Raw genomic sequence first — 25,430 nt, forward strand, 5'->3', positions numbered from 1 at the left:
TTGCTCCAGCTTCACTCGCCAGTCTGGCTTTGAGCTTCTTTATTTCTTGCATACCTGCTTGCTCCTAGTTACATCACATAATTCTGATGTCACATTTCTTCAAGCACGTTTATGTGTTTGAAAAAGGAGGTATTTCTCTTGTCAGCCCATCAGCCAGACCGATAAATGTACACGTGCTACTTATATATTTACACACACACATATTTGTATTACTTCCAATTTCATCATGGGCTGAAAACCGTGGGCCTACAGATCACCTCAGGAGCACAACCTACACACACGGCACGGAGCCCTTCTCTGGTCACTCCCACATGGCTACTAACTCCAAGTTCATTCTAACAGTCACAGCTCACATGCCGCCTGACTCCCAGGTCAGCGTGCAGGCCCACAGCTTCCCTCAAGTACAGAGTGTAGCCTCCAGGCAAGAAAACTGAAAACGGTTTTTAAAAATTAATTAATTAATTAATTTGAAAGAGACCATGAGAGAGAGCATGAGAGGGAAGAGATCAGAGGGAGAAGCAGACTCCCCATGGAGCTGGGAGCCTGATGTGGGACTCGATCCCAGGACTCCGGGATCGTGACTTGAGCCGAAGGCAGTTGCCTAACCAACTGAGCCACCCAGGCACCCAAAAACTGAAAACGTTTAAGTGACGCTCACAATTCTGGGGTGAGCATCAAGAGACTGGACTGAGGCTGAGGGTCATAGCCTTTCCCCACCGCCATACCCTCAGCTGGGACTGGCTTCCAGGGTCTGCGTGTGAGGATATCTCAGGGCCCCACACATAACCTGGGGCAGACACCAGCCAGGACACCTTTCTGTCTACCAGGCAACCGCTTCCCTCCTTCCCTCCTTCATCTGACAGGACCCAAACCACACGCACCCACTCCCCAGACACTGCTGGGAATGACTCATGCCCCAGCGCCACAGGTGGCAGCCACACCTCAGCCTGTCTCATGGGGCTGAGGGACTGCAGGCAGGCAAACAACACAGCTCGGTCCGGCCAGGAGACTGGAAAAAACGGCCAACCCACCCGAGGCAAGCTAGCTACCACCCACTCTTGGACAGCAGCGGGGAGACCCCAGCACCTGGTCTGTGGGAGGGCTTCGCCCGAAATGGCATGTGCTTGTAAGCCCCGCGCAGCCGTTCTTCGCTTCCCCTCCAAACGCCTCTGGAGGCAGCTGACAAAAAAGAACGCCCATCACCAGTGAAAACTGCTATGGACATGTTGGGGTTTCGAGCTGCTGGCCAAGAGTTCCTGAGACATCTTAGGTGCAAAAAAGTGGTTTTTATGAAAACACAGGGTCAGGACCTGTGGGCAGGAAGGGCTGCCGCTGGCCTGGGATTGTGAGGGGCAACTGACTATATTCTACCGAGCTGTGGGACGTGAAGAGGAAGATTCTGAAAGGATTCCCATCTGCTAAAGAGACCTCCCAAGATCCTGGAGGCCTAGCTATTGTCAAGCTAGGGTTGTTTTTCCCTCTAGCAAGACATTATAAGATCGGGAGCTTCCTGGAGGAATGTTCTACTCTGTCTGTCTCAAATATTTGTCAATGGGCTGCAGGTTATAAGGAAATTTAATTTTACCTACATTTCCTTTTGCCTTTGTACTCCACATCAAAAACCAAACAACTGGCCTTCAAAATCTGGGGTCTCCGTCAGCCGCGGGGTGGAGCAGCCCTCCAAGCTCAGACGCAGCCCAGAAGCAGGGGTCCCACTGCCTGCCTAGCAGTCCCAGTCCTCAACCAGGAGGCCGCTGGCTTTCTGAGGCAGCCAGTGGATGCCTCGCTGCACACCCCTCAAATTCCTAACGGCTGGAGAAACAGAACCTCAAGAGGGCACAGGGCAGGACAGGGTCTGGAGAGGCGGTCTGTGCACAGAGGCCCGGGAGGCCAATGCAGAGCCCGGAGGGAGCAGTCTGGGAGAGGCAGAGCGGAAGTCATAAACAAGAAGAACTCGACTGGAAAACTATCTGAAGCATAAAGCAAAGATGAAGAGCTCTTAGCATAAGGAGCAAATTTTCTGATCAATACAGAGAAGACAGGCTTTGCAACAGAAGTGGGAAAAAAATAAACAACAACAACAAAAAAACCCTACAGGCATCCACGAAAGCAAATGACCGATATGTACATGGAAAATGACCATTCATGGCTGTAATCAAGGAAAATGAAATTAAAGCAACCGTGAGCTACCTTTCTCTCTGTCATACTAGAAAACGCGGAAAACAAATTACAGTGCCCAGGGCTGATGTGGGTACTCTGTTACACAGAACCATTGTGAAAATACTGAGGATATACTCCAAGATATTCACCGAAGGGTTATCTGTCTTTCTGATTTCTTCTGTGTCGTTTCCTGTAGCTTCCCTTTTCTTTTTTTCACACTGGTCATGTGTAAGTCAGGAAAAACAACAAACAATCCTTTTTTTTTTTTAATTCCACTTCGCTGAGTTACTTTCTGCTGAGCACAAGGAAGCAAAGCTACAAACATCTCGCTGGCTGGCTGGCAGCAGCAGCAGGGAGTGCATTAGCAACGGACGCACAGACAGCTGGACTGGGGGTGGGGGGAGGACCTTGGTTTTTTTGGCCCAGAATGAGGGCTGCCAGGTCTCCATGGCAGCAAGGAAAGCTTATCAGCTTCCAACTTTTCTGTAATTCTTCAGATTTGACAAACGAGTGGAGAAAACCCATTGTAGAGAACAGGAGGAACACATGCTCGAGGCCAGCCTAACTGACCGTGGGCCTCATGGGCCCCGCGGCCACAGCCACCTCCGAACGATGCCCAGGGAGGCCTGCCACTCCCGAAAAGCTCCTGAAGAAAGACAGGATGTCACACAGGGGCAGGGCAGAGGCCATGTCAAACCTGGCCCCAGCAGGACGGCCCCGCCACAAAGCCAGGACAATGCCCCCATACCTGCCCACCGGCAGTTTCTAGAACTGAGCACACGAAGGGCACAAATCGCCAAACCCGGGAAAAGCAAGTTTTCATTTCCCCTCTCCTACTTCCCAGGGCACTTTTGTGAGCACCATCATCAGAATGACTGAAATAAAAACCAGAGAAACACCAAATGCCGGTGAGAAGGTGGAGGGGCTCATCTCAGGCGGGATGGTGGTGGGCACATAAGCTGGGACAGCTGCTCGCTCAGAAACCAAACTTGCACATAGCAAATGGCCCAGCAGTTATCCTCCTGGGCGTTTACCCTGGAGAAATGAGCACTCGTGCTCACGGATGTTCATAAAGCTTTATTCGTAAAAGCAAAGACCTGGAAACAACCCAATGCCCTGTGTTCAGTGAGTGACTGGCTAGAAAGGGAGGGTACCAGGGAGCTGTGCGGTGACAGGGGACTTCTGCACCCTGACTGTGGTGGTGGCCCCAGCCACCTACACTGGCGATAAGGCTGCATGTGCACGCACACCACACGTACGTGCACACAGGCACACGTGAGCACCACGCGTAAGCACAAACACAAGCACACACAGCAGGGCACGTGTGCGCACAAATGCGAGCACGGGAACATGTGAACACACACACAGGTACACATGCTCCATGAGTACACAAAAGCTAGTAAAGTCAGAAAGAGCTCTGTGGATTGCGCCAACGTCCATTTCTGGTTTTGACACTGTGGTCTGTGATCGGTGGGGGAAACTGGGCAAAGGGCACACTGGCCCTATAATTTTTTGCAACTTCCCATGTATTTATAATTTTATCAAAAATAAACTCTTCTGGGCTCCACACTGGGCACGCAGCCTACTTAGAAAAGTAAAAAATAAACTCTTTTTCAGAAAACATCAAAGTGAGCGCTCCAAAGGTACAGTTCATTCTAACCAGGCCCTCTAGACGAGCTGGCCCTGTGCACCAGCTCGGGGCGGCTCCAGCAGGAACAAAGGCTCCCTCCCAGGTAGGCCCACCCCCAAACCCACCATCCCAAAACATGGACGCTCGGCTGTGGCTGGGAGAAGACCCTGGGGTGCGACCAGAGGTTGCTGAGAGATCACCACACTCCAAGAGGACGCACCGTGGGTGGGATAGGGTCTGGAGGACTGGAAGGGGCCTCCTGTGTCCCCCACCTCCATCCCCCTCCTCACAGGAGTCCTCTAGCACGCCCCCCACACACCCATCCTGCGCTGGCTGGAGAGTGCCCCAGCACAGGTACAGTCGCTGCCCGTACTCGAGGGCTCCACATTTTCAAAGCACCACCTCATTCAAGGCCAACATATACCTCCCTGTGCTTTCTGCTCACTGATAGTGAGAGAAAGAGAACACCCACATGAGCTCGCAGAGCCTGCTGTGGCACCAGAAAGCCCCTCAGGGATCTAGAGGCAGCCGCAGGGACTCACGCACAGCCCCTCTACCCCCTGAGGTCAGCTCCTAGTGGCCCTCAGGACACCTGGCCCCTAAATGCCCCCACATGGAGGCTGGGCAATGAGAGGCCAGATGCCCCCTAGCACAGCACCGAAAGGTTCTAGCCTCTGCAGCCTTTAAGGTGTACTACCAGCCTTTAAACCCCGAGACAGGGTTCCCTCTGAGATCGCTGGTCAGGGCCTCTGTGCTCTGTGCTCTGTGTTCGTTTCCCCCGACAAGCTACAGCCGGGATCTCAGCAGTGGCCTCCTCTGGGACACAGGAACCAGGGACCAGGGGACGCAGGTGACTAGCGGGCCACCCACTTGCACCCTGGACCGTCGGGGCTTGTGTCCAGAAGAGGCCGCAGGTGTCCCAGCTCAGCACACTAGCACCCACTGGTGGTTCCACTTCGTGTCTACGTAGATACTAATTTTATATTTCAAATCAAATGTTCCCTTGCCATTCAGAGACGTTGTGTTCTTTTTCTCCTTAGCCCTCTGTGTGGCAGTGCCCAAGGCAACCTCCCCCCGATGACACAGGGCCCTCGGCACTCCCTAGGACAAACCCAGAGGCCTGCCAGCCTTCCCAGGGTCTCCGAGAAGGGCTGTCCCTTACCCGAAGTACAGGCCCTGGGCTTCCTTTCACACTGTGGAGACCCATTCACTTGGGGCTGGGACATGTGCAGCCTGAGCTGCCAGACCTCCATCAGGGAGTGCTGCTCCAGAGCAAGGAACAAATGTGGGTTGGGAGCAGCTGTGGGGGCCAGGACCCAGTATGGGTGGGCCAGACTGTTTAGACCAGGAATGCAAACTCTGGGCCAAGTGCCCCATGCCCGCCTATTTTGGTAAATAAACTTTATTTGGCTGTGGCCGTTTGCTTACACACTGTCGGTGCCCTGCTCCTCCACACACAGGCTGAGCAGTGACACAGACCACACGGCCCACAGAGCCTCAGACGGCTCCTAGCTGGCCAAGCCCTGATTTGATTTAGATCAACTCTCTGAGGTGGGGGAGAGGCATGGTGACCAAATGGCTGGCCAAGTACAAAAACCAGCCACTCTCTTAAAGTGTCCAAGAACTGACAAGAGTAGGGAACCCCCAGGCCCAAACTGAGTGGTTCCCAGAATCTAGAACCCAGAGACATGGCAAGACATGAGGGCCATTCTGTCCTGAGGCAATCTGCAGGTGCCCACAAGTCCGAACTTTAGCTCTGGTGGCCTCCCAGGACGAGGGGAGGGACTCAAAGGCTAGGGGCCCCCAAGGTGGAAAGCCCAGTGGCAGAGCCACCCTGAATCTCCTCAGCCTTTTGACAATTCTGGGAGCACCTTTCTGCTGAAGTTAGATCTAAAAAGATGTGCCTGGGGATGCCTGGGTGGCTCAGTTGGTTAAGTGTCTGCCTTTGGCTCAGGTCATGATCCCGGGGTCCTGAGATCGAGTGCCGCATCGGCCTCCCTGCTCTGCAGGGAACCTGCTTCTCCCTCTGCCTGCTGCTCCCCCTGCTTGTGCGCTCTTTCTCTCTCACTCTCTCTCTCTCTCTGACAAATAAACAAATAAAATATTTTTAATTTAAAAAAAAGGTGTCTGATTCTGTAATAAACTTTTACTATTTTTTTTTAAGGGTAAGAGGATTATTTCGGGGAGGGGGTGTTTAGAGATTGTTTTCAAACATGTATGGATGTTAAATTTTACCAAATGCTTTGCAAGCACATATGGAAATGAAAAATGGCCACAGACACAGGCCCTTTCCGTTCTTCTGGAAACATCCAACCCAAGGTCAGGCCTGTGTCAGGCTCCCCTTCTTAGGCCAATTTGATCAGTGTTTGCTACTTAAAGCGAATGGGAAGGAATCAGTGAGAAATACTACCAGGTCAGAACCCATTCACCATTGGGTTTTCTCATGTTTCGTGCAATTTTTCCACCCCAACAGTGACTGATGTGATTGTAAACCCAGATATTAAGCAACATGGCACATTAACCATCTATCTAATACAAGTACAGTTTTACATACTGTGTGCTTTGCTACAAGTTATATGTGAGAAAAGCCATTGCAGGTTACTACAAACAGGAGGCCGCCCCAAAGTCCTCTAAACTCTACCCCAACCCTCATTAAAAAAACAAAAACAAAAACAAAAAAAACACCTTGCTTGATTCACCTTCTTCTATAAAACAGATTTATTATTAGAGTTGATGGAATAATATATACAGTAACGAGCAGTCTTATCTCTTAAATATGAAAACGTATGTTAATTCAACATTAAATAAAACTCATGTCTGCAGCAGAACAAAAAACAATTTTTAATATATACTTGCTGAACAGGTTAAATGTCCCAGTTTGATCCCAGTGAGCTGCCACTAGGTTTGATCGGTTATAGAAAAGTTAGGTGAGGGATCAACATGGAGAATGTGAGAAAAGAAAAAGTAGAAGAAAATTAAAAGGTTGGCCAGGCCAGAAAGGAATGTGGGCAGGAGAGGAGGGCCACAGCGTGCGGCCGAGCAGGGACAGCAGGAAGGCCAGAGCAGGCACCAAGGGGTCCGGGGGGTGTCTGGTACAGGCAACAACAGGACCATAGCTCCTCACGGACCAGCCACCATCGCCAAGTTGTAGCTTGATGTTATGTGACTCAAAAAACAGACCAATGGAATCTGTCCTGTGTTGGCTGCAGGAGCCTTGTCCAGATCACTCACTCCTGGAGAGATACAGAGATCTCCTCAGAGAAAAGCATGACACTTACATGAAGGACATTAAAAACTACCCCCCAATAAACCACAAAGGACTTATCATGAAACCTGAAAGCCGATTCCAAATCTCATACAAAGAAGAAAATACGTGACAAAGGCCAAGAACACCATCCCCCAAACAATAAGTACTTACTCTATTCAGTATTAAAACACGCTTTTATAAAAACTGAAGAATCACACAATGTGGCAAGAAGCGAGTTAAATAAATAATGGCATGACAAGTTAATGGGCTATTATGCAACAAAATTTAGAAAAAAATATGTAAGACAATATGTTCATAATTGTGGAAGAAAGAAGGCAGCCTTTATCATAAGGGGAAAACGATACCAGACAGGTTTGACATCAGCCTGCACACGTGGAGAGCGTCAGCATCAACGTCAAACTGGAAGAAAGTACACGTAATACATGCACAAAAAGAAAATGTTTCTTTAAAAAAAGACAAAAGAGGGGCGCCTGGGTGGCTCAGTCGGTTAAAGCCTCTGCCTTTAGCTCAGGTCATGATCTCAGGGTCCTCGGATGGAGCAACCGCATAGGCTCTCTGCTCAGCAGGGAGCCTGCCTCCCCCCCACCCCCTGCCTGCCTCTCTGCCTACTTGTGATTTCTGTCTGTCAAATAAATAAATAAATCTTTAATAAATAAATAAATAAGTAAATAAACAAAGACAAAAGATATGACAAGGAAATTCATGGAGAAAGACAAATCCTTAAAGAATGACTAGAAACCGTCTTGGTCCCTCGTGATTAGGAAAATACAAATTAAAAGAGGCCCTACTCAGATGGAGGTCCGTGTTGGACTCTGCACTCCGCAGGGAGTCCGCTTGAGGATTCCTCTCCCTCTGCCTCTGCCCACCGCCCCCCACAACTCTCTAAACAAACAAACAAGCAGGTCCTACTCTGCACCCACCAGATTGCCAGACACAGAAGCAGTGGGGCCCCTGGACACTGTGTACCACGTGTTCCCCTACCGATCCTCCCACCCGCCTCTCCATTCCCAGGTGTGAGCCCCCGAGAAGCAGTCACGTGCACACACACAGCAGACACACGTGCGCTCAGCAGGCGTTTCCACAGGTAAACACAGAAACAAGGTAAACAACTGTTACCAGCGAGGCTGAGAGGACACAACGCGCTCCAGGGAAATGTTAAGTAGAACTTACAACCAATGAGGAAGAGCCACACGGGGGACTCAGGGTCACCTGCAGGACACAGTGAGCCAAAGGACACGTTAACAGTGCAAACCATAAAGAAACACTGATGAAACCAGACTTGATCAAAATTCAGAACTTCTGCTCTTCAAAAGCCACTGCTCACAAAATGAGAAGGGCAGCTACAGACTAGGGGAAATATGCTTGCAAAACAGAAATCAGATAAAAGACCTGTATCCAAAATATGTAACCAACTCTCAAAACTCAACCATAAGAAAACAACCCAACAAAAATGGAGAAGAGAGCTGAGCAAACACTTCACCAAAGATAACTTAACTTCCGGCAGCCAGAACACACACAAGATGCTCACGCCACCAGCGATCAGGGAAATGCTAGTGAGAAACCACAAGAACGAACAGTTTACTCTAAGTCAATTATACCTCAAAAAAGGTGCCTTTTAAAACCACACACACATAGCAAGACATAACTACATTCCCGAGAGTGGCCAAAATTTTAAAAACTGGCAATACCAAGTGTGGACAGATACACAGAGCATACAAACCCCTCACATACTGCTGGCAGGAACGTGCACTGGGGCGGCCACTTTCGAGAAGCTTAGCAGCTTCTTAAAAAAGTAAACATACACTTACCATGTGGTCCACCGGAGTCCTGAGAATTTACCCAAGAGAAATGAAAACAGAAAGCCTTGCACACACATATTCACAGCATGCTCATTCTAGCCCCAAACTGGAAACACCCCAAATGTTCGCAATCTGGTGAACGGAGGACTGAATGCGTGCTAAGTACAGTGGAGTGTTACTCGGCCACAAAAAGGAAAGAACTCGGGAGGAGGCTGAGCTGGGTTACCGAGACAGGACAAGGGGATCTCGGCCTCCCACCAACTTACCATGGGCCTCGGGGGAGTCACGGAACTTCTCTGGGTCTGCCTTTCCTCTCAACTCCTTTAGCCCTGAAGTCGGTTGGTTTATAACCCCAGCTGGTTGACAACTTAAGTGTTCAGTAGTCACCAAGTAGAAAACAAAACAATGGCAGAGGGGAATTTCTGCTGGAAAAACAATTTAGGCTCCCAGGGAGCTGCCTATAAAGATTAGCATCCCCTCACCCCCACTAGTTTAACAACAAAAAAGTCTACTGCCAGACCCGTAATATTTCTTAAGCAAAATACCACTGGAATGAAGTATTTTGGCTCTGAGCAAATTCTCAAGGCCATAAAGTTCACAACACCATTCGATGGTTTTATAAAGTGCTTGTTGGCTTGATGCCCGTAGCTCCTATCCCATTTTCGAGATTACATAGGAAGGAAAAAAGATGGTCCATATGGAGTAGCTACTTCCTTCCAGATAAGCAACACTCTGAGCACTCTGAGTATGGCAATGCAGAGCCCGGGCCACGTCCAGCCCCGCTGTCACCAGCCACGTCCTTGCAGGGCCCGTGAAAACACAGGGGGCACGTAAGGAACTGGGGAGCCCAACAGCTTATGCACAGCACGCTACATTCTGAAAGAAGAAAAGTGGCTACTACTGTCACCATGCCATCCAGACTTCAGGAATGCACTGTCATTCCCAATGTGGGACGGTCTGCTCGTCAAATCTGAGGTCTTTTCTCCCAAGCACATCACCAACATTTACAGTGTGAGAGCAGATGCCAGAAAGGAGTTGGGTATATTCCTTATACGGTGCCAAGCACTGCTGCCGAAGCACGTGGCTGAGCGGCCCACTGACTGGCACTCCCCGCCCAGTTACCCTAAAGGGCCAGGGCAGGCAATGCTGCAGCTCCCTGTCCTGGTCTTCCTCGGGTGCTCCAAAAGGTAGCCAGACGCAGGAAACCCAACTGTGAGTCTTTTCTCTATCCCAGCTGGCCAGGTGACCAAGCAAGTACCAGCCTCTCTAGTTGACTCATGCATGAAGTCAGGACCACAGCCACACCTGGGCCTGGGGCACCCCAGGGCTGTCCCGCGAGAACTCTGGTGCTCTGCAAACACAGGGGTTCTCACCCGAGAAATGAAGGGAGAAGGCCCCTACTCACCGCCAGCCACCCCTCCTGTCTCCGGACAGCTCAGGTCGTGGGCACCGCAGCAGCCCCTCCCACGTGCTGGTCAAGGCATGTAGCAGCTTGACTGGCCCAAGGGGACAGACGCAGGAGGCCATTTCCCAGGCATGTGGCTCAGCGTCTGGGACAGAAACTAAGCCATGGAGGGTCTCCTCAGCAGGGCTGGGTAGACCTGCAGGAGCAATACCATGACCTCATGCCCTTTCCTGTGCCAGCTGATAATAGGGTCGCAGCCCCTCTGAATACACCTGCTGTCTAAGATTTAATCTTCACAACCCTCTCAGTGGAAGGGGACCAGCAACTTAAAGGTCTGACTGCCCAGTCCCAAAGCCCAGGCTCACAGGACAGTGTCAAGAAGCCAGGAAATGGGTGGAGACTCTGTGGTCCAGGACATCATACTCGGAAGAAGGATGGAAGAAGACAGGCCTGTGGACTCCATGCCAGACCCTCGGGTCGTCCACCCAGCACAACAGCGGGAGAAGGCGTAGCGCCTGCTAGGTGTAGGACATACTAAGGCTGTAGGTCCTTAGTAGAGCCTGTGGCCAGCCAGCCAGAACCAGTTACCAAGAACCAAGGAAGGCAGCAGGAGGGCTCTGCCCTATCCCAGGACATCACACACACCCTTTTCTCCGAGATGCAGACCCGCATGGGCCTTGGCAGGTTAATGGGCTAGTGAGCCACACAAATGAAGGAGTGGAACGGGAGGTTCGGGGTGTCTGGGGCTGTATAGACGGCTTTCTACGTTCCAGAGTGCATGAAAGTCAAACAGAGATGAGCCCACTGGGTGTGCCGAGGCCCCCCGATCCCAGTGGGAAGTCTGGCTCTAAGGAAGCTGCCCCCAGGGGCCACAGAGGGCGAGCACTGGGGAAACGTCAGCTCTCCTGGCACAGGCTCAGGGCGCCTGTGCTGTGGGAAGTGGCCACACAGGGTCCCATAGGCCTATCCAGACAGACAGTCCCGGGAGGACAACACAGTGGTCCAAGTGGGGACAGAGGCTTCTCTGTTCTTCATGTGGATTCCAGAGGTTGATCCTGGAGCCAGGGCAGTGGGGGGACAGCACAGTACTTTTCCATGAGCTCCCAGGGTAATAGGATGTGCTCTCCAGGCCCGGTCCACCCACTCTCCTTAAGATTAGGTGCCGCGGTCAATGTTCTCTCTTTAGAAAACTGCCTGACATTGCTTTTCCATAATTTCCCATGAGAACCACAGAAATACTTTTATTAGGATAGTCCAAGGTGTGTCCTCCCAGAGAAGTCTCCACTTCCCTGGGAGACTGACAGTATAAGAAGGGGTCTTCGGGACACAAGCCCGCAAGCACAGCACCTCACTGGGAGACCCACTTAAAAATCCTCCGGGGCCTGGAAACATGCTTGGCTGCATGTTTGGGGCAAACAAGCACCGGCTGCCTGAAGGCAGAGGGGCTGCGACCCCTGCTGGTCAGTCCCGGTTTCGCACTCACTCTCCTCTGCCCGCCACAGGTGGGTTTCAAAGCCCACTTCCTGCTCCTCGGCTGGGCCAGCCTGCCCCTGAGCCTCAACACCCAGGGACAGAAAAGAAAGCAAAAGTGCACGTGCCTCTACCAGGAACCTCCTCCACTATGTTACAAACCAAACAAAAATCTAATCACCAGAAGAGAAACTGGAAGTTCCTCTTCTGTTTGGAATATATGTAAGTACAATATATATGAGAACATATATGGAATATATAGAAGTACAATCAACATGTACTTTAATAAAAAAAACAATCACATACTAAAAAAAAAAAAATGACCTGAACTTAACAGAGAGTATCACCTTGCATCTTACGCAGAAATTCTAACCCATACTGGCGTCTACCATAAACCCACACTGTCTGTGGGTCCCGCCAGCAAGCAGAGATCAAGAAAGGAAAGCTGGAAGTTCTGTGACAAAATTAAAACTCACCAAGGTGATAGTATGGGGTTTATTTTATATTTTAAAGATATATTTTTTTTATGTGTGAGACAGAGAGAGCAAGTGTGTACGTGTACAACTTGGGGGCGCAGAGGAGAGGGAGCGGGACAATCTCGGGCAGACTGCACTGAGCACAGAGCCCAACAGGGGGTTTGATCCCAGGACCCTGAGATCATGACCTGAGCCAAAACCAAGAACCAGATGCTCAATTGACTGAGCTATTCAGCATGCACCCCTGTATAGGGCTTATTTTGAAGAAATTAAAGGAGTCTAGGGCACCTGGTTGGCTCAGTTGGTTAAGCATCTACCTTCGACTCAGGTCATGATCCTAGGGTCCTAGGATCAAGTCCTGCATTGGGCTCCTGCTCTGCAGGGATCCTGCTTCTTCCTTTGCCTCGCTCTATGTCTCTCACGAATAAATAAATAAAATCTTAGAAAAAAAAAAGAAAAGAAAAAGAGAAAGAAATTGGAGGAGTCTAGAAGGAGCAGGAAAGTACCCTAGAAAGAGCCCAAGAAAATCATGTGTAACTGCGGCTCTGTAGGAACCAGGGGTGGACTGAAGCACCGAGCAGGAGCTTGAGGAGCTCTCCGGATGCCAGCTTCCATCAGGGAGCCGGAAAGCAGAAGAACAGACCCAGTCAAGGCTCAAGCATTGGAGCACAGAGCCTAACAAGAATTGGACCCGGGGGGTCACAGGTTTGTGAAGAGCCCACACTCAGAGCAAGACGCAGGCGCCACTGATGCCAGCCAGGTTCCTGACACCAACGCTGTGTGAACCGCCACACTTCCACACACAGGAGTAGACTGGCCTTGTGATCAGATGAGCTGCCACATTTGGTAGGCTCTCTGCCAAGAGCATGCAGAAAAAGGGTACCCGGAACCAGTGAGGGTCCTGCTCCCTGCTCATCCCCACACCTCCTGGGCCCCACGGCCGCAGCTGAGCATCTTCTGAACGAGCTCACAGCGCCTCTCAGAAGCACAGAGATGCCTCAGTGGATGCAGGCCTCAAATGACCTGGACCAACAGTCATCAAAGCGGCGGCACATACCCTGAAGGACACCGAGACTCGCTGGGGCAGCCACGTGGCACAGGTGGTCTCAGGAGCGCACTCCCAGGGCCCTAACGTCACTAGCAGTCCTTCCGAACCTGCTCTGAGAAAAGGCTAGAATGGCCCGCAGCCAGGAAGTTGCTGGTTGTCAGGTGGGCCCTCCTCTCTTCCCCCCTGCACAATGGTCCTTTCCCTGTTTTGTGGAGAAAAAGCCACCTGCTGGGGCGCCGGGTTGAGCATCGGATTTCCACTTGGGTTGGTCATGATCTCAGGGTCATGAGCTCCTTGTGGAGTCTGCTTGGATTCTCTCCTTCCCTCTCCCTCTGCCCCTTCCCCTGCTCATGTGAGCACGCGCGCTCTCGCTCTCTAAAATAAATCTTTTTTTTAAAAAGCCACCTGTCACCTCAATCTTACCAGGGAACACTGCTGAGGGCATAAACACCTGGGGGGCACTAAACAAGGACAGAATTTGAAATACTGGTGTTGCAGAAGTCAACCCCAACTACCCCAGCAACACATCCTTGACCGAGTCAGGTGGTTTCCAATTCTTTCTTCAAGAGAACTGAAGAAGGATCTAGTCGAGTTGTCATCTAATGGCAGATCTTTAAAAATAAATTTTGATAAAATGTGCCCCAAATCACGTTAACCGTCTCCGAGTTTGAGGATTTAAGAATGCTGTTACGACCAAACTTCCATCCTCACTCACTGATGTGAACGAGGCTGTTCAGGGCTTACAGGCAAGCGTGGGAAACAGGACCAACACCCACCCTCAGCCTTGTCCCACTCGAGGAACAGGGATGCTCACCCACAGGCGCATGAACAGGGAAAGCTGCCGCATCGCTACTGCTGTATACCTGCTCAAATTTTACTTTATGTGCAACAATTTGTCAGAACTTATAATATCTTACGCCATTTTGATCATCTGCATGGTAGGAACTGTAAAGACCACTCAATAAAGAGAAATGCTAACACTCAGAACGTGGTGGTAACAGAAAACAAATTTAAATGCACATACCTACTTTTGTGGCAGAGTTATGTCATGCTAGACATGAACACTTTTACGTTATGATCTGAATTCCTGAGTACAGAGTCTCAGGCCACATTCCATGCATCCCCCGAGGTGTCCCCCCTTGTGCACGCCGCGCTGGCCCACCCCTGAGAGCACTGCTCGAAGGGCTGCCCTGTCACCGTGCCACCGCCACGGGGCCAAGCCCGTCCATCCAGGGCCCTTTGCAGCACGGCACCCCAAACGGCGGTCTGAAGATGGGGCAGCTGCTCAAACCTAAACTTTGCTGATCTCCTATTTATCTTACAGTGGCCGCTAGAAGGCACCGAGTGTGTCCACATGTCCCTTGTTCCATCCTCTGTTCCTCCCGGACAGACACCAGCAATCCAAGCCCCAGCTGCCTCCCCTCCTGGCGAAGAAACGAGGTGAGGCCGCCACGACCCCACGTGCGCCTACCTCGGGGTGCACTTGCTTGGTCCCCGGCGTGGCTTCAGGTGCCAGCAGGTTCTCTTTTGCCGATGCCTTCTTCAGTTTTTTCTTCTTTTTCTCTGTCACTTCGGTAACTTTTCTCTTCTGTTTTGCCATCCTGCAACAGAGAAGGCAACTTGCTAAATACATGGGAAATAAAAGGTCTCAGGCTCTGGGACATTTTATTAAGCAAAGGAGGAAGAGGACTGTCCCACTGCTGAAGAAGTACAAAGGTATTTCAGAAAATACAGTATATACAAATTAAAACAAAGTCAAATCCTCAGTTCTCCTTTCCCATCAGCTGGAGAAGCTGCAGCCTCACAGGCCACAGGTGACCATCATGTACCCTGCCACTAGGGCATTCAGTCACCAAGGGGTGTCTGGGATGGCCTCATTGGATTGTGAAAGAAGTATCAACCAGGGCCACACAGAAAGAAGGACACACAATCTGAGAAGCATCTGATTATGCCTACTTTCTCAAGCACAGTAGTATCGAGAACTCCTTGTAGAAGACCAGAAAGAAGCCTGTGAATTCTAAAACCCATTTCATTTGTAGGATTGTGCCACGGGAGAACCAAGAACTGGATGAAGTACCAGACCCTGGAAGCATGTCAGAGAGGTCATAGTGGACAGCCCTCCACTGAGGGACATTGGCTGCTGCTGGGACCTCTGAGAGGACTCCTCTGAAGGAGGAAGTCTGAGGGAGGATGTCTAGGGGGAGGGGATGTCTGAGGGAAGGATGTCTGAGGGGGGACATCTGAGGACGTCTGAGGGAGACATCTGCGGAGGCGACATCTAAGGGAGGACTTCTGACGGAGGATATCTGTGAGAAAGACATCTGAGGGAAGAGGTCAGAGAGGCGACCTCTGAGGAAGGACCTCCAAGGGAAGGCATCGGAGGGAATTCTGAGGGAGGGACATTTAAAGGAGAGACCTCAGAGAGAGGATATTTGAAGAGGGAGGTCTGAGGGGGGACATCTGAAAGAGGGATGTCTGAGGGAGGAGGTCTGGGAGGGCACAACTGAAGGAGGGACCTCTGAGGAGGAATTCTGAGAGAGGGACATCTGAGGGAGGAGATCTGAAGGAGATGTGTGAGGGAGACATCTGTAGGGGGAGCATCTAAAGACTTCGGAGACAGGACATCTCAGGGAGGCTGTCTGTGGGAAAAACATCTGAGGGAAGAGGTCAGAGAGGGGCCCTCTGAGGAAGGACCTCAAAGAAGGGCATCTGAGGGGGGAACTCTTAGGGAGGGACATCAGAGGGAGGACATCTAAAGGAGGGATGTCTGAGGGGGGACATCTGAAGGAGGGACATCTGAAGGAGAGACCTCCAAGGAAGGACCTCTGAGGGAGAGCCTCTGAGGGAGAGCCTCTGAGGGAGGAATTCTGAGGGAGGGAGGTCTGAAGGAAGATGTCTGAGGGGAACATCCGAAGGCAGACATCGAAGGAAGCCATCTAATGGGTGGGGAAGTCTTGGGGTGGGGGGGCATTTCTGGGAGAATTTCTGAGGACAGACCTCGGAGTGGTGAACCAGGCTGATTCTTGGGAGGGAGCTGTGGGGAACTGAACGAGCTCCTGCTGCTGCAGGGAAGGCCACTGCTGAGTGGCACTGACCGGAACAGCAAGAGCAAGAAGCGCCACCACCCGCTGCCCATCCCATCTCACCCCAACACTCCCCACCTGCTCCAGTCGCCCCATTGCCCTCTTTGGGTGGAGCCAAAAAGGAGCTGAAAACAGAACATCCCTTTGCAGAGCACCACAATGTCGAGTGTAAAATGTGCTTTTGGAGCTGAGATGGTAACTGAATAACCAGCACCAGCAAACATTTACATACTGCTTTCCATACATGTGGTTTTTAGTAGAAACAACCCAATCACACATTAACAAAGGATTAAATAGATCAGAATAAACCAGCAAAATGGAAATCAACTTGATAATTAAAATAAATGAGATAGTGTTACAGATACAGAATGGAAAACATAGAACACGATGTTTAGTATTATACAATTTCATTTTTAAGAAAATAATACTGGGACATCTGAGTGGCCCAGTCGGTTAAGCAGCTACCTTTGGCTCAGGTCATGATCCCAGAGTCCTGGGATGGCCCTGCACTGAGCTCCCTGCTCAGTGGGAAGCCTGCTTTTCCCTTTCCCTCTGCCTGCCACTCCTCCTGCTTGTGTTCTCTCTCTCTCCCTCTCTCTTCTGACAAAAAAATCTTTAAAAAAATTTTAAAAATATTTAAAAAACAGTAATAGAGGAGGTACATAAGACAAATACACAAAAACATATATACACATACTTATGTATATATACATATAAAATGTCTGAAGAATATAAACAAAACATTTACCTTTATTTATAACTGGGGGTGGGGTTACAAGGAACTTTCTATTTATTTAAACCTTAGTTTGTTTTCAAGGATTTATACTTGGAAAAAAAATGAAGATTACTTTTTAATACCAGTCCTTTAAAACTCTACCTACAAGGCCTACTAATACCAGCTTTTATCCTAACAAATTATAAAAATGTATTTCATTTTATTTATCCTAAACTCACTTCCAGTGGCTTCATCCTCCATATTCCAGATTTTACACACACACACATAATACATGTATCTATTGCATACTTATGTATATATATTTTTAAATTTAATTTTAGACATGCCGTTCAAGGCTGTGTATTTGGTAAAGAGACAGAAACCCAATGTTCTCTTCTCTTGACACCAGAATTCATTTTAGACTCTATCAAAAGATATTAAAAATATAACTCACTCAGCAAATATTTTTTGAGAGCCAGTTCTGTGCCACGCACTGTGCTAGAGGTTGAGCACAGGGCAAATTAGAGCCTTGATTTCATGAAGCTTCCCTTCTAGTGGGAAAGACAGACCTATGTATTTAAGTAAATGAGAAAACACTTTTACATGGGGTTGCCAAGAATATAAAACAGAAGAAAGTGAGCACAGGTGACAGACAGGCAGCGAGACAGTCACAGTGGCAGGAGGCCTCCAGGAGGCCAGTGAAGGACAGAGCATGTAGCACAGGCAGAGCTAGGCGACCAAGAACTGGGTATGTCCTGAGCCTGTCCTCTCACTGAGAACAGATGTTCCGAAATGTAAATTTCCCCCCAAAGCAAAACTGCTTCCACGGAGACGTAAGGGGACAACTACATGAAGGTATTAGCTGGTAGAAATAAGCGTGCACACACCGGCACCCAGCAATCCCAGCAATCACACCGCAGGCACGCTCCGCTCCTGTGTCGTCACTTGCTGGTTACTCTGTCACCACCTGCAGGGTGCTGAGCACGGGCCATGAGCTGCTCTAGGCTGGGCAAGGCTGTCCAAAAGACCTATCCACACACAATTCACATGCTTATGGGGGGACGCCAATATAGGATACATGAGAAGATAGTGAGCGCTACCCAAAGGCAAACAGAAGTGGGAAAGCATTCTGGGGTGGGCAACTATAGAGTAATCACAATGTAAAGGGCCTAGAAGCATGCAGACATGAAAAGCCCAGATTTGGGTTCTAAATAGCATTCTCTATTTTATAAAAGGGGAGCAGGTGGGGGGTGCAGAGCTCCTTAAGATTCCTGGTCTGGAGCAAGTAAAGTGTAAGATGAACCTGGGATATCAAGCTGTGCCGAACACCCAGGAAACAGATGATCATAGGGCCACATCCAAGAGGACACAGTGCCAGCATGGAGGGCTCCCTCTGCCCCATTTGGGGCTGTGACTGATTACAGCACAATGAAAGCGTTTTACTGTTGTAGAATCAGAAAAATTCCAAGCTCCACAGTCTTTAATTAAGCCTTATCTAAAAAAAGTATTCAAAGCCAGAGGCTACAAATTTCAATTAGCAGTGTAATAAGAAATCGTGAAAGAACAAGAGACTGTTGACACAAGGGCTTTGAAATGACAAAGGACTCTGTCAGCCAATTACCTCGTTGGAGAAATAAGGAAAGTTTAGCAAATATTTACATACCAGTTGCCATAAAAGTTAAGTTAAATCTTTATTCATTCTGTAAGTTATCATTAAAAAGTTTAATCACTAAGTCTATTTGCTAAAAAGAGAGAAAGACTTTTCCACATTATAAAAAGGTTTCTTTTAATAGTTCTAAGAGACGGTGTCTCCTGACTTTGAGATAATCAATGTTTGTTACAGAAAACAACATTTCCTTACATTTATGGTGATTTTCAACAAGGGTGCCAAGACAATATAATGGGAAAGAACAGACTTTTTAACAAACGGTGCTGGGACACCTGGACTTCCACATGCAAAAGAATGAACTGAAAGCCCTACCTCACACCAAACACAAAAATTAACTCAAAATGGATCAAAAACCTAAATATAAGAGCTAAAACATAGGAGTAAATCTTGAAGATGCTGGATAAGGCAACAGACTCAGTGTTTTGTGTTGCAAATGATGTCAGCAAGACCGTACAAAGACAATGTCAAGAATTGGAAAAAAATATTCGCAAGTCATATAACTTAAAAGAGACTTGTGAACACCATGTATGAAGAATTTTTGTATCTCAACAACAACAGAACAGTTCCATTTGAAAATGGACAAAGAACTTGAATACAGATTACCCCACAGATGACATACAAATGGCCAATGAGGACAAGAAAAGATGCTTAACATCATTCATCGTTAGGGAAATGTAAGTCAAATGACTCGCCACTTCACAGTCACTAAGTTGGCTATAAGCAAAAAGACAGATAATCATAAATATTGATGATGTAGAAAACTCGGAACCCTTCTTCACTGCTGGTGGGATATAAAATGGTACAGCCACATTGTACCACAGCCTAGTGGACCCTCAAAAAGTTAACTGTGTTACCATATGACCCAACAACTCCACCAAAGAAAATGAACACAACCACATAAAAATTCAAACATGAATGTTCATAACATTAGTCATAACATTCAAAAGGTGTAAACAACCTGAACGTCCACAACTGATAACCAGATCACAAAATGTGGTACGCCCAGGCAATGGAACATTATTTGGCCAAAAAAGGAGGGGACTGAAGCACTCACTGGATAAATCTTGAAAACATCCTGCTATGTGAGACAGGCCAGTCACAGGATACTACAGATTGTACAATCTCGCTTATATGAAATTTCCACAATGAGTGATTAAAGAGACAGGAAGGTAGCCTGGTGTTCGCTCGGGGTAAGGGGACAGGGGTAGGGAGTGACTGTGAACAGTACTGGGTTTCTTTTGGGAGAAGGAAAATGTTCTGGAATCAGGCTGCGGTGATGGTCACAGAACCCTGTGAACCACTAAAACACACAAAGAAAGAAGGAAAAACCCTCTAATCTCTCACAAATGATCTGTAATAAATTAAACTAGATGATGCCCCTATACCAGTTTTCCTTCTTCCTTTTTTTGCCCTTAGCAGTAACCCTATTTCAGAGCAGCTGTGAGGGGCACGAGAGCGTGTCCAAGCATCCCAGCACAACCAGAGCCAACAAATGCTCCTCAGTGTCCCCAGGAGCTGCCTGACGACTCCAGGAAGGGTACCCTTCCAGCCGCGGTGGAGCTTCGCCGCCTTCCTCTGAAGCTGGCAGCAGCTCAGTGGCCAGGCGCCCTGACCTCAAAAAGCTTGAGACCCCTCCTTCGTGTTTCTTTTTCCTTACAGGCTTTTCTGCAAAACTTCTAGCTGCTCATAAGGCTTCGCCAGCATTAAGTTCTCCCCTCATCTGGGAGGAAGGTCACATGGAGGGGGCAGGGGTGTCAGGAAAGCTATTCGTAGCAACGGTGGCCGTGAGCATCCACCTTCACCCAGCGCTCACTGCATGCCAGGCCCTGTGCTAAGTGCTGAGGGCGACATGCGGGTGAGGAAACCGGGGTGCACCCATCAGTGGGGCGGACCAATAGATGACGCCTAAAACTGGTAAACCCGAGGCACACACTGTGCTCTGGACATCTGGAAGTGATCCCAGTTTGCAAAGCTGACCGAGGACAATGCTTGCCTCTGAGGCGCGGCCCAGCCCAGCCGTGGGCTGCTGTTCTTTTCCATCTCCTGCTACCGCTGCAGGTTTCCAGCTGTATGCATGTATTACTTAGCTAATTGCATAGGTTAAAAATGCCTTTTTTTATATAAACGATTTTTGAAATTCTATTATTCAGGGTTAGCCAGAGAATGATGAAAAGGCCATTATCATGCCTACTGACAGGAGAATAAATTGGCACAGTCCTTTTAAAAGGCAATTTCATAACATTTATCAAGTGCTTTAGCCCGTAATTCCACTTCTAGAACTTATCCTGATGAAATAATCATGGACTGAGATTCAAATATAATGACGACAATGGCACTGTACAAGGAATGATAACGCCTCTTCAATTAAAAAGCGGAAAACCCCGTAACTATCCAACAATAGGGGACCAGGCAAATCAATGACTCATTCACGCACAGGAGTACGGCTGCCCTGAGCACACCAAGCACTCAGTCATGGCAGGAAGAGCTCAGGGTACAACATAAAGGGAAAAGATGGGCGGAAACCTACATATGTACAATATGATCCTATTTTGTAGGAAAAATTATACGTATGTACGAAGAAAAACACTAGAAGGAAATACATTAAAATATTAACATTTTGGGGCACCTGGGAGGCTCAGTCTTTGGGTATCTGCCTTCAGCTGAGGTCAGGATCCCAGAATCCTGGGATTGAGCCCCTCATCGGGCTCCCTGCTCAGCAAGAAGCCTACTTCTCCCTCTCCCTGTGCCCCTGCTTGTGTCCCCTCTTTCCCTGTGTGTCTCTCTCTGTCAAATGAATAAATGAAATCTTTAAAAAAAAAAAAAATTAACATTTTAGAGAGTCAGAATTACAAGTATGGTTTTCCCCCTTCTACTTTTCTGTAATTTCTGTGTAAAAGCAGAAACACAACCTTTCTTTTAAAACACCAGCTCTAAAGTCTTCAGGGGAGCAAACAAACCCTCCCACCAACAGAAAGCTGAGGACCCACATCAGACACACAGAGACCAACTAACCATCTGGGCTTGGCTACAGTCACTAGTCAGGAAGTGTCAGCGCCAATGGGCTGAGGCTGCTGGGTCTCCAGGGCTGGAAAGAAACTCCACAGGATCTTTAAAAAATAAATCAGCCTATAGGAAAAGAGTCTTCTTAAATCTGAAATCCCCACCCAGAGCCCCTAATGCCCCCCTCTCACCCACAGCATGATACCTCTGATGTGTCCTGTCAGGCAGGCTGCAAGGAAGGGCCCCTGGAGGAGGGTGTGCGCCCTCACAATCCACAACCCTCGAGGAAATCTGTCCGGGGAATCCAGGAGCGGAATCCCAGCTCCTGTGCCGGGACTGGGACTTTGCTCTTGTTCATTCTGATCCAAGACTGGTCTGCATTCTGACTTGTCCACACAGAATAGCCTCTGGATTTTGCTCTCCTGGTACCTACACTCCCCTCTCCCTCCTCCAAATGCCAAACTTGAAGCCCAGTTACTACAAATGCTCCAAATTTCTCACTCACCAAGCCCCTCTTTGCAGCTCAACAACCCCAGCACCCCAGGGTCCAATAATCCTTCAGCCTCACCGGTGGTCCCACCACATTTCTCCACCCCAGCCACTCACCTGGACAAGCCTCTCCTCTCAAAATGCCAAGGTCTTCTCCCTTCTCTCACAGGACCTTAATTCCTGATCACAGAGGAAATCAAAGCAACTGGAAGGGAGCTTCTGCAAGCTCCCACATCTACCCCTCCACCCTTTTCTCCTGTTACAATGGATCCTGTCATTTTCTGACGGAGGCCAAACCCTCCACTCTGGCGTTGGGTTCCATGCCCTGCCTACGCAGCCACATCACTGAACAATTCCTCTCCTGCACGGGTCCAGCTTCCCTTCTACTGAACCAAAAATTTCCCACTCTCTTGATCTCACATGCTCTTTACCCTGTTTCTGTTTCCTCCTGCTCAAGAGCCACCTACCTGCACTGCATAACCCCTTCCCTCCTGTTCCCTCCTACACCCTTCCACCAGGCTTCCGCCACTCTTCAGCTGTTCTCAAGATCACCAACCACACCATAAGGACAAAGACTGTCTCCATGAACCAACTCTATCCAGGCTCCTCTCTCCACCGGTCCTCAACCTTGGCCCTCAAAGACTTGAATAAAACACTAATACAGTTTCTCAAGGCCCCATCCCTATGATGCCCCTAGCACCCTTAAAAAGTGCCTGCCTGAAAAAAGTCAATGCTGTGACACCCGACGATGGGGCCCCATCGAACAGCTCTGTGGAAGAGTAGGAGCCTACCTTTGACAAGTGCCAGTTAGCAAACCCACATGGGTTTCACACAGACCAACACCCCTTCCCTGGCTTTTGTATTTTTTCACTTCCTAAGTCTACTAAGTGCCTTCCCTATTCCCATCCCTATTCCCCCAGTCACCTCTGGAGAAATCCAAGGTGAATTCAGTTCAGGCAGTTCTTATCCTTACTGCAACAGTTATTACTGATTAAAATCCAGCCTTACCTCTTTAACTACAGTAAACTACGGTCCGGCTTGCTCCTCGCAGACATGAAACCTCATGACAGATTCTCAGCACTCACCTTATTTGACCTAACAGCAGCATCTGACAGCTGATGCTCACTTCTGTCTCCGCATACTTTTTCCTCTTGGCTTCCAAACAGACCCCACTACCACCTGCTTTTCCTCCTACCCCTTCACCTCCCTGGCCCTTGGCACTAAAGGGCTCCAGTCTGTGAGCCCAGTTTCCTCTCTGCCTACATTCATCCGCTAACTGATCTCAGCCTGCTGTGCTGCTCTAAACACCAACTATGGGCAGGCGACCTGGCCACCTCGAACTTCTCCCGAAACTGCATTAGTACACTCTATCACCCAATACAGTGTAATACACTGGATCACGTACCCCCTCACACACCATCTCAAACACAAGGCATCAACATGGATACTTCTTCTTCTTCTTCTTTTTTTTTTTTTTTTAACATGGATACTTCTGATGGTCCTCCACAAACCCATCTTCCTGTGCATTTGTCCTCTCAACAAACGGCCATCTGGGGAAATCCAGATTCTAGCTCTAGCTAAAAAGACTGTAGTGTCCCACAACTCCAGTGTCCGTTAGCCCCGCTTGCCTGTCTCTAAAGCACGTCCAGAGGGCAGTGACTCCCTTCCACTCCCTGCACCACTACCACCCTCCCATCTGCGTTTCTCAAGAGCCCCCACCCCTGCCCCTCCAGTCCATTTCCAACACAGCCTGCGGAATGCCTCGGAGAATGCCCAAGTCAGGCTCTGCCCGACACCCTCCCAAGGGTTCCCACTGTGCTCGGGGAAGAGTCCACGATCTCACCTAGGCCTCCGGACGCACGTGGCTGCCCGACGTCCCCCCTGTCCCCCGCCCTCCGGCCTGTGCTCTCGCCGCAGCGGCTGCAGCTGCGCCCGGAGCCCCTCTACCCGCCGTGTCTGCGGACACCGACGCGGCCCGCTCTCCACGCTCTGCTCCGCCTCATCTCCCTGCAGGCGCCCACCACCACCTTACTTATTAATTCTGTCCCCGCAGAACGCGAGAGTCCCAGGTGGCGTAGTTCCGCCGCGAGCCCTGGCCGGGGGCAGGCGCACGCGCCGGAGCCCACCGCACGATTTAGTCAAGGGGCGGCTTGTGGCGAAGGGAATGACAGGCTCGGGGGGCACAGCCCGGGACAGCCGGCGGCTCGATCCCCACGCGCCATCTGCGGGACTCCGCCAGTCCCTCCCGCCAACCGCCGAGTCCCCGCACCCACGTGGAATCCGCCCCGCGACCCCCTGACTCCCGACCACGCCAACCTCACCTACCTGCGCTTGGCCGCCGCCGCGGGCTTCCGGCAGGCGCACCGCCCTAGTAACACGGTCCCGCCCTCCGGAGCGGCGTCGCCCATTGGCCGAGACACGCCTCCGTCTGCCCGCCGGCCAATGGCATACGGCGGCCGCGAGGGGGCTGGTCCAAGTGCGGACGCGGGCTGTTGGCGTCATCTCTGGGCGCTGCCTGTTGCCGGGAGCCGCGAGTTGCCTAGCAACGCCCCATACGCCGGCAGCGAGGGCTAGGGCGCCGCATCCCATTTCTGGTCCGACCCCAGGCGGACAGCCCCGAGAGGTCTCTGCGCGCACCAGATTCGTCTTAAACGCAATTCATTTGTATGAACTGAGGATGCTGCAACCATGGAACTGTGCACAATGTTTGAACGCCGCCCGGGTGAAGCCCCCAGGAGGCGGTCTTCGGCTTGGGGTCTCCCGGGAGGCCCCACGTGGCTGGCAGGTGCTCTAGTGGGGTGACTGTCGCTGCCTCGGAGCCCCTGGGGGCCTAGGGACGGGAGCGGCGGGAGCAGGCGCGGTTCTGCGGTGCCTCCACTGCTTCCAGGTGCGAGGGTAGCTGCCTGCGCGCGCAGGTGCGACTCGGATAACACGCCACCTTCCCCCCCACCCCGTGCGGTGCGGTGCGGGTGCGGTCGCTCCCCGCCCTCCCGCTCACGCTCGTGTGAGCACGTCCAGCCTTGCTCACTTCAGGAAAACCGTCCTGTTTTCAAACTGCCCCGATGGCCTCGCGGCCACACGGCCAAGAGATTTCCTCCCATAAGCTTAAACAGCATATAATGCCTGGGTGGCTCAGTGGGTTAAGCCACTGCCTTCGGCTCAGGTCATGATCTCAGGGTCCTGGGATCGAGTCCCGCACCGGGCTCTCTGCTCAGCAG

The 25,430-nt window shown here is 50.2% G+C and overlaps 1 protein-coding gene across 2 annotated transcripts in view; it reads right to left on the reverse strand.

The window, feature by feature from the left end:
• The window catches only part of C14H7orf50 (chromosome 14 C7orf50 homolog), a 121,301-nt gene extending 97,404 nt beyond the window's left edge, over window positions 1–23,897 (reverse strand). The window contains exons 1-3 of one of the 2 annotated variants that reach the window (XM_044233930.1): window positions 21,929–23,897; window positions 21,736–21,830; window positions 14,728–14,857 (exon numbers count right to left, since the gene is read on the reverse strand). In XM_044233930.1, coding sequence (XP_044089865.1) covers window positions 14,728–14,856 — 129 coding nt within the window. In that variant the 5' untranslated portion in view covers window position 14,857; window positions 21,736–21,830; window positions 21,929–23,897. Of the gene's footprint in view, window positions 1–14,727; window positions 14,858–21,735; window positions 21,843–21,928 lie in introns of those variants that run through there. The other variant, XM_044233931.1, reaches the window with a different exon arrangement.
• Window positions 23,898–25,430: the final 1,533 nt, after the last annotated feature.

The sequence above is a fragment of the Neovison vison genome, chromosome 14 (assembly GCF_020171115.1).
Source record: "Neovison vison isolate M4711 chromosome 14, ASM_NN_V1, whole genome shotgun sequence".
Classification (NCBI taxonomy): Eukaryota; Metazoa; Chordata; class Mammalia; order Carnivora; family Mustelidae; genus Neogale; species Neogale vison.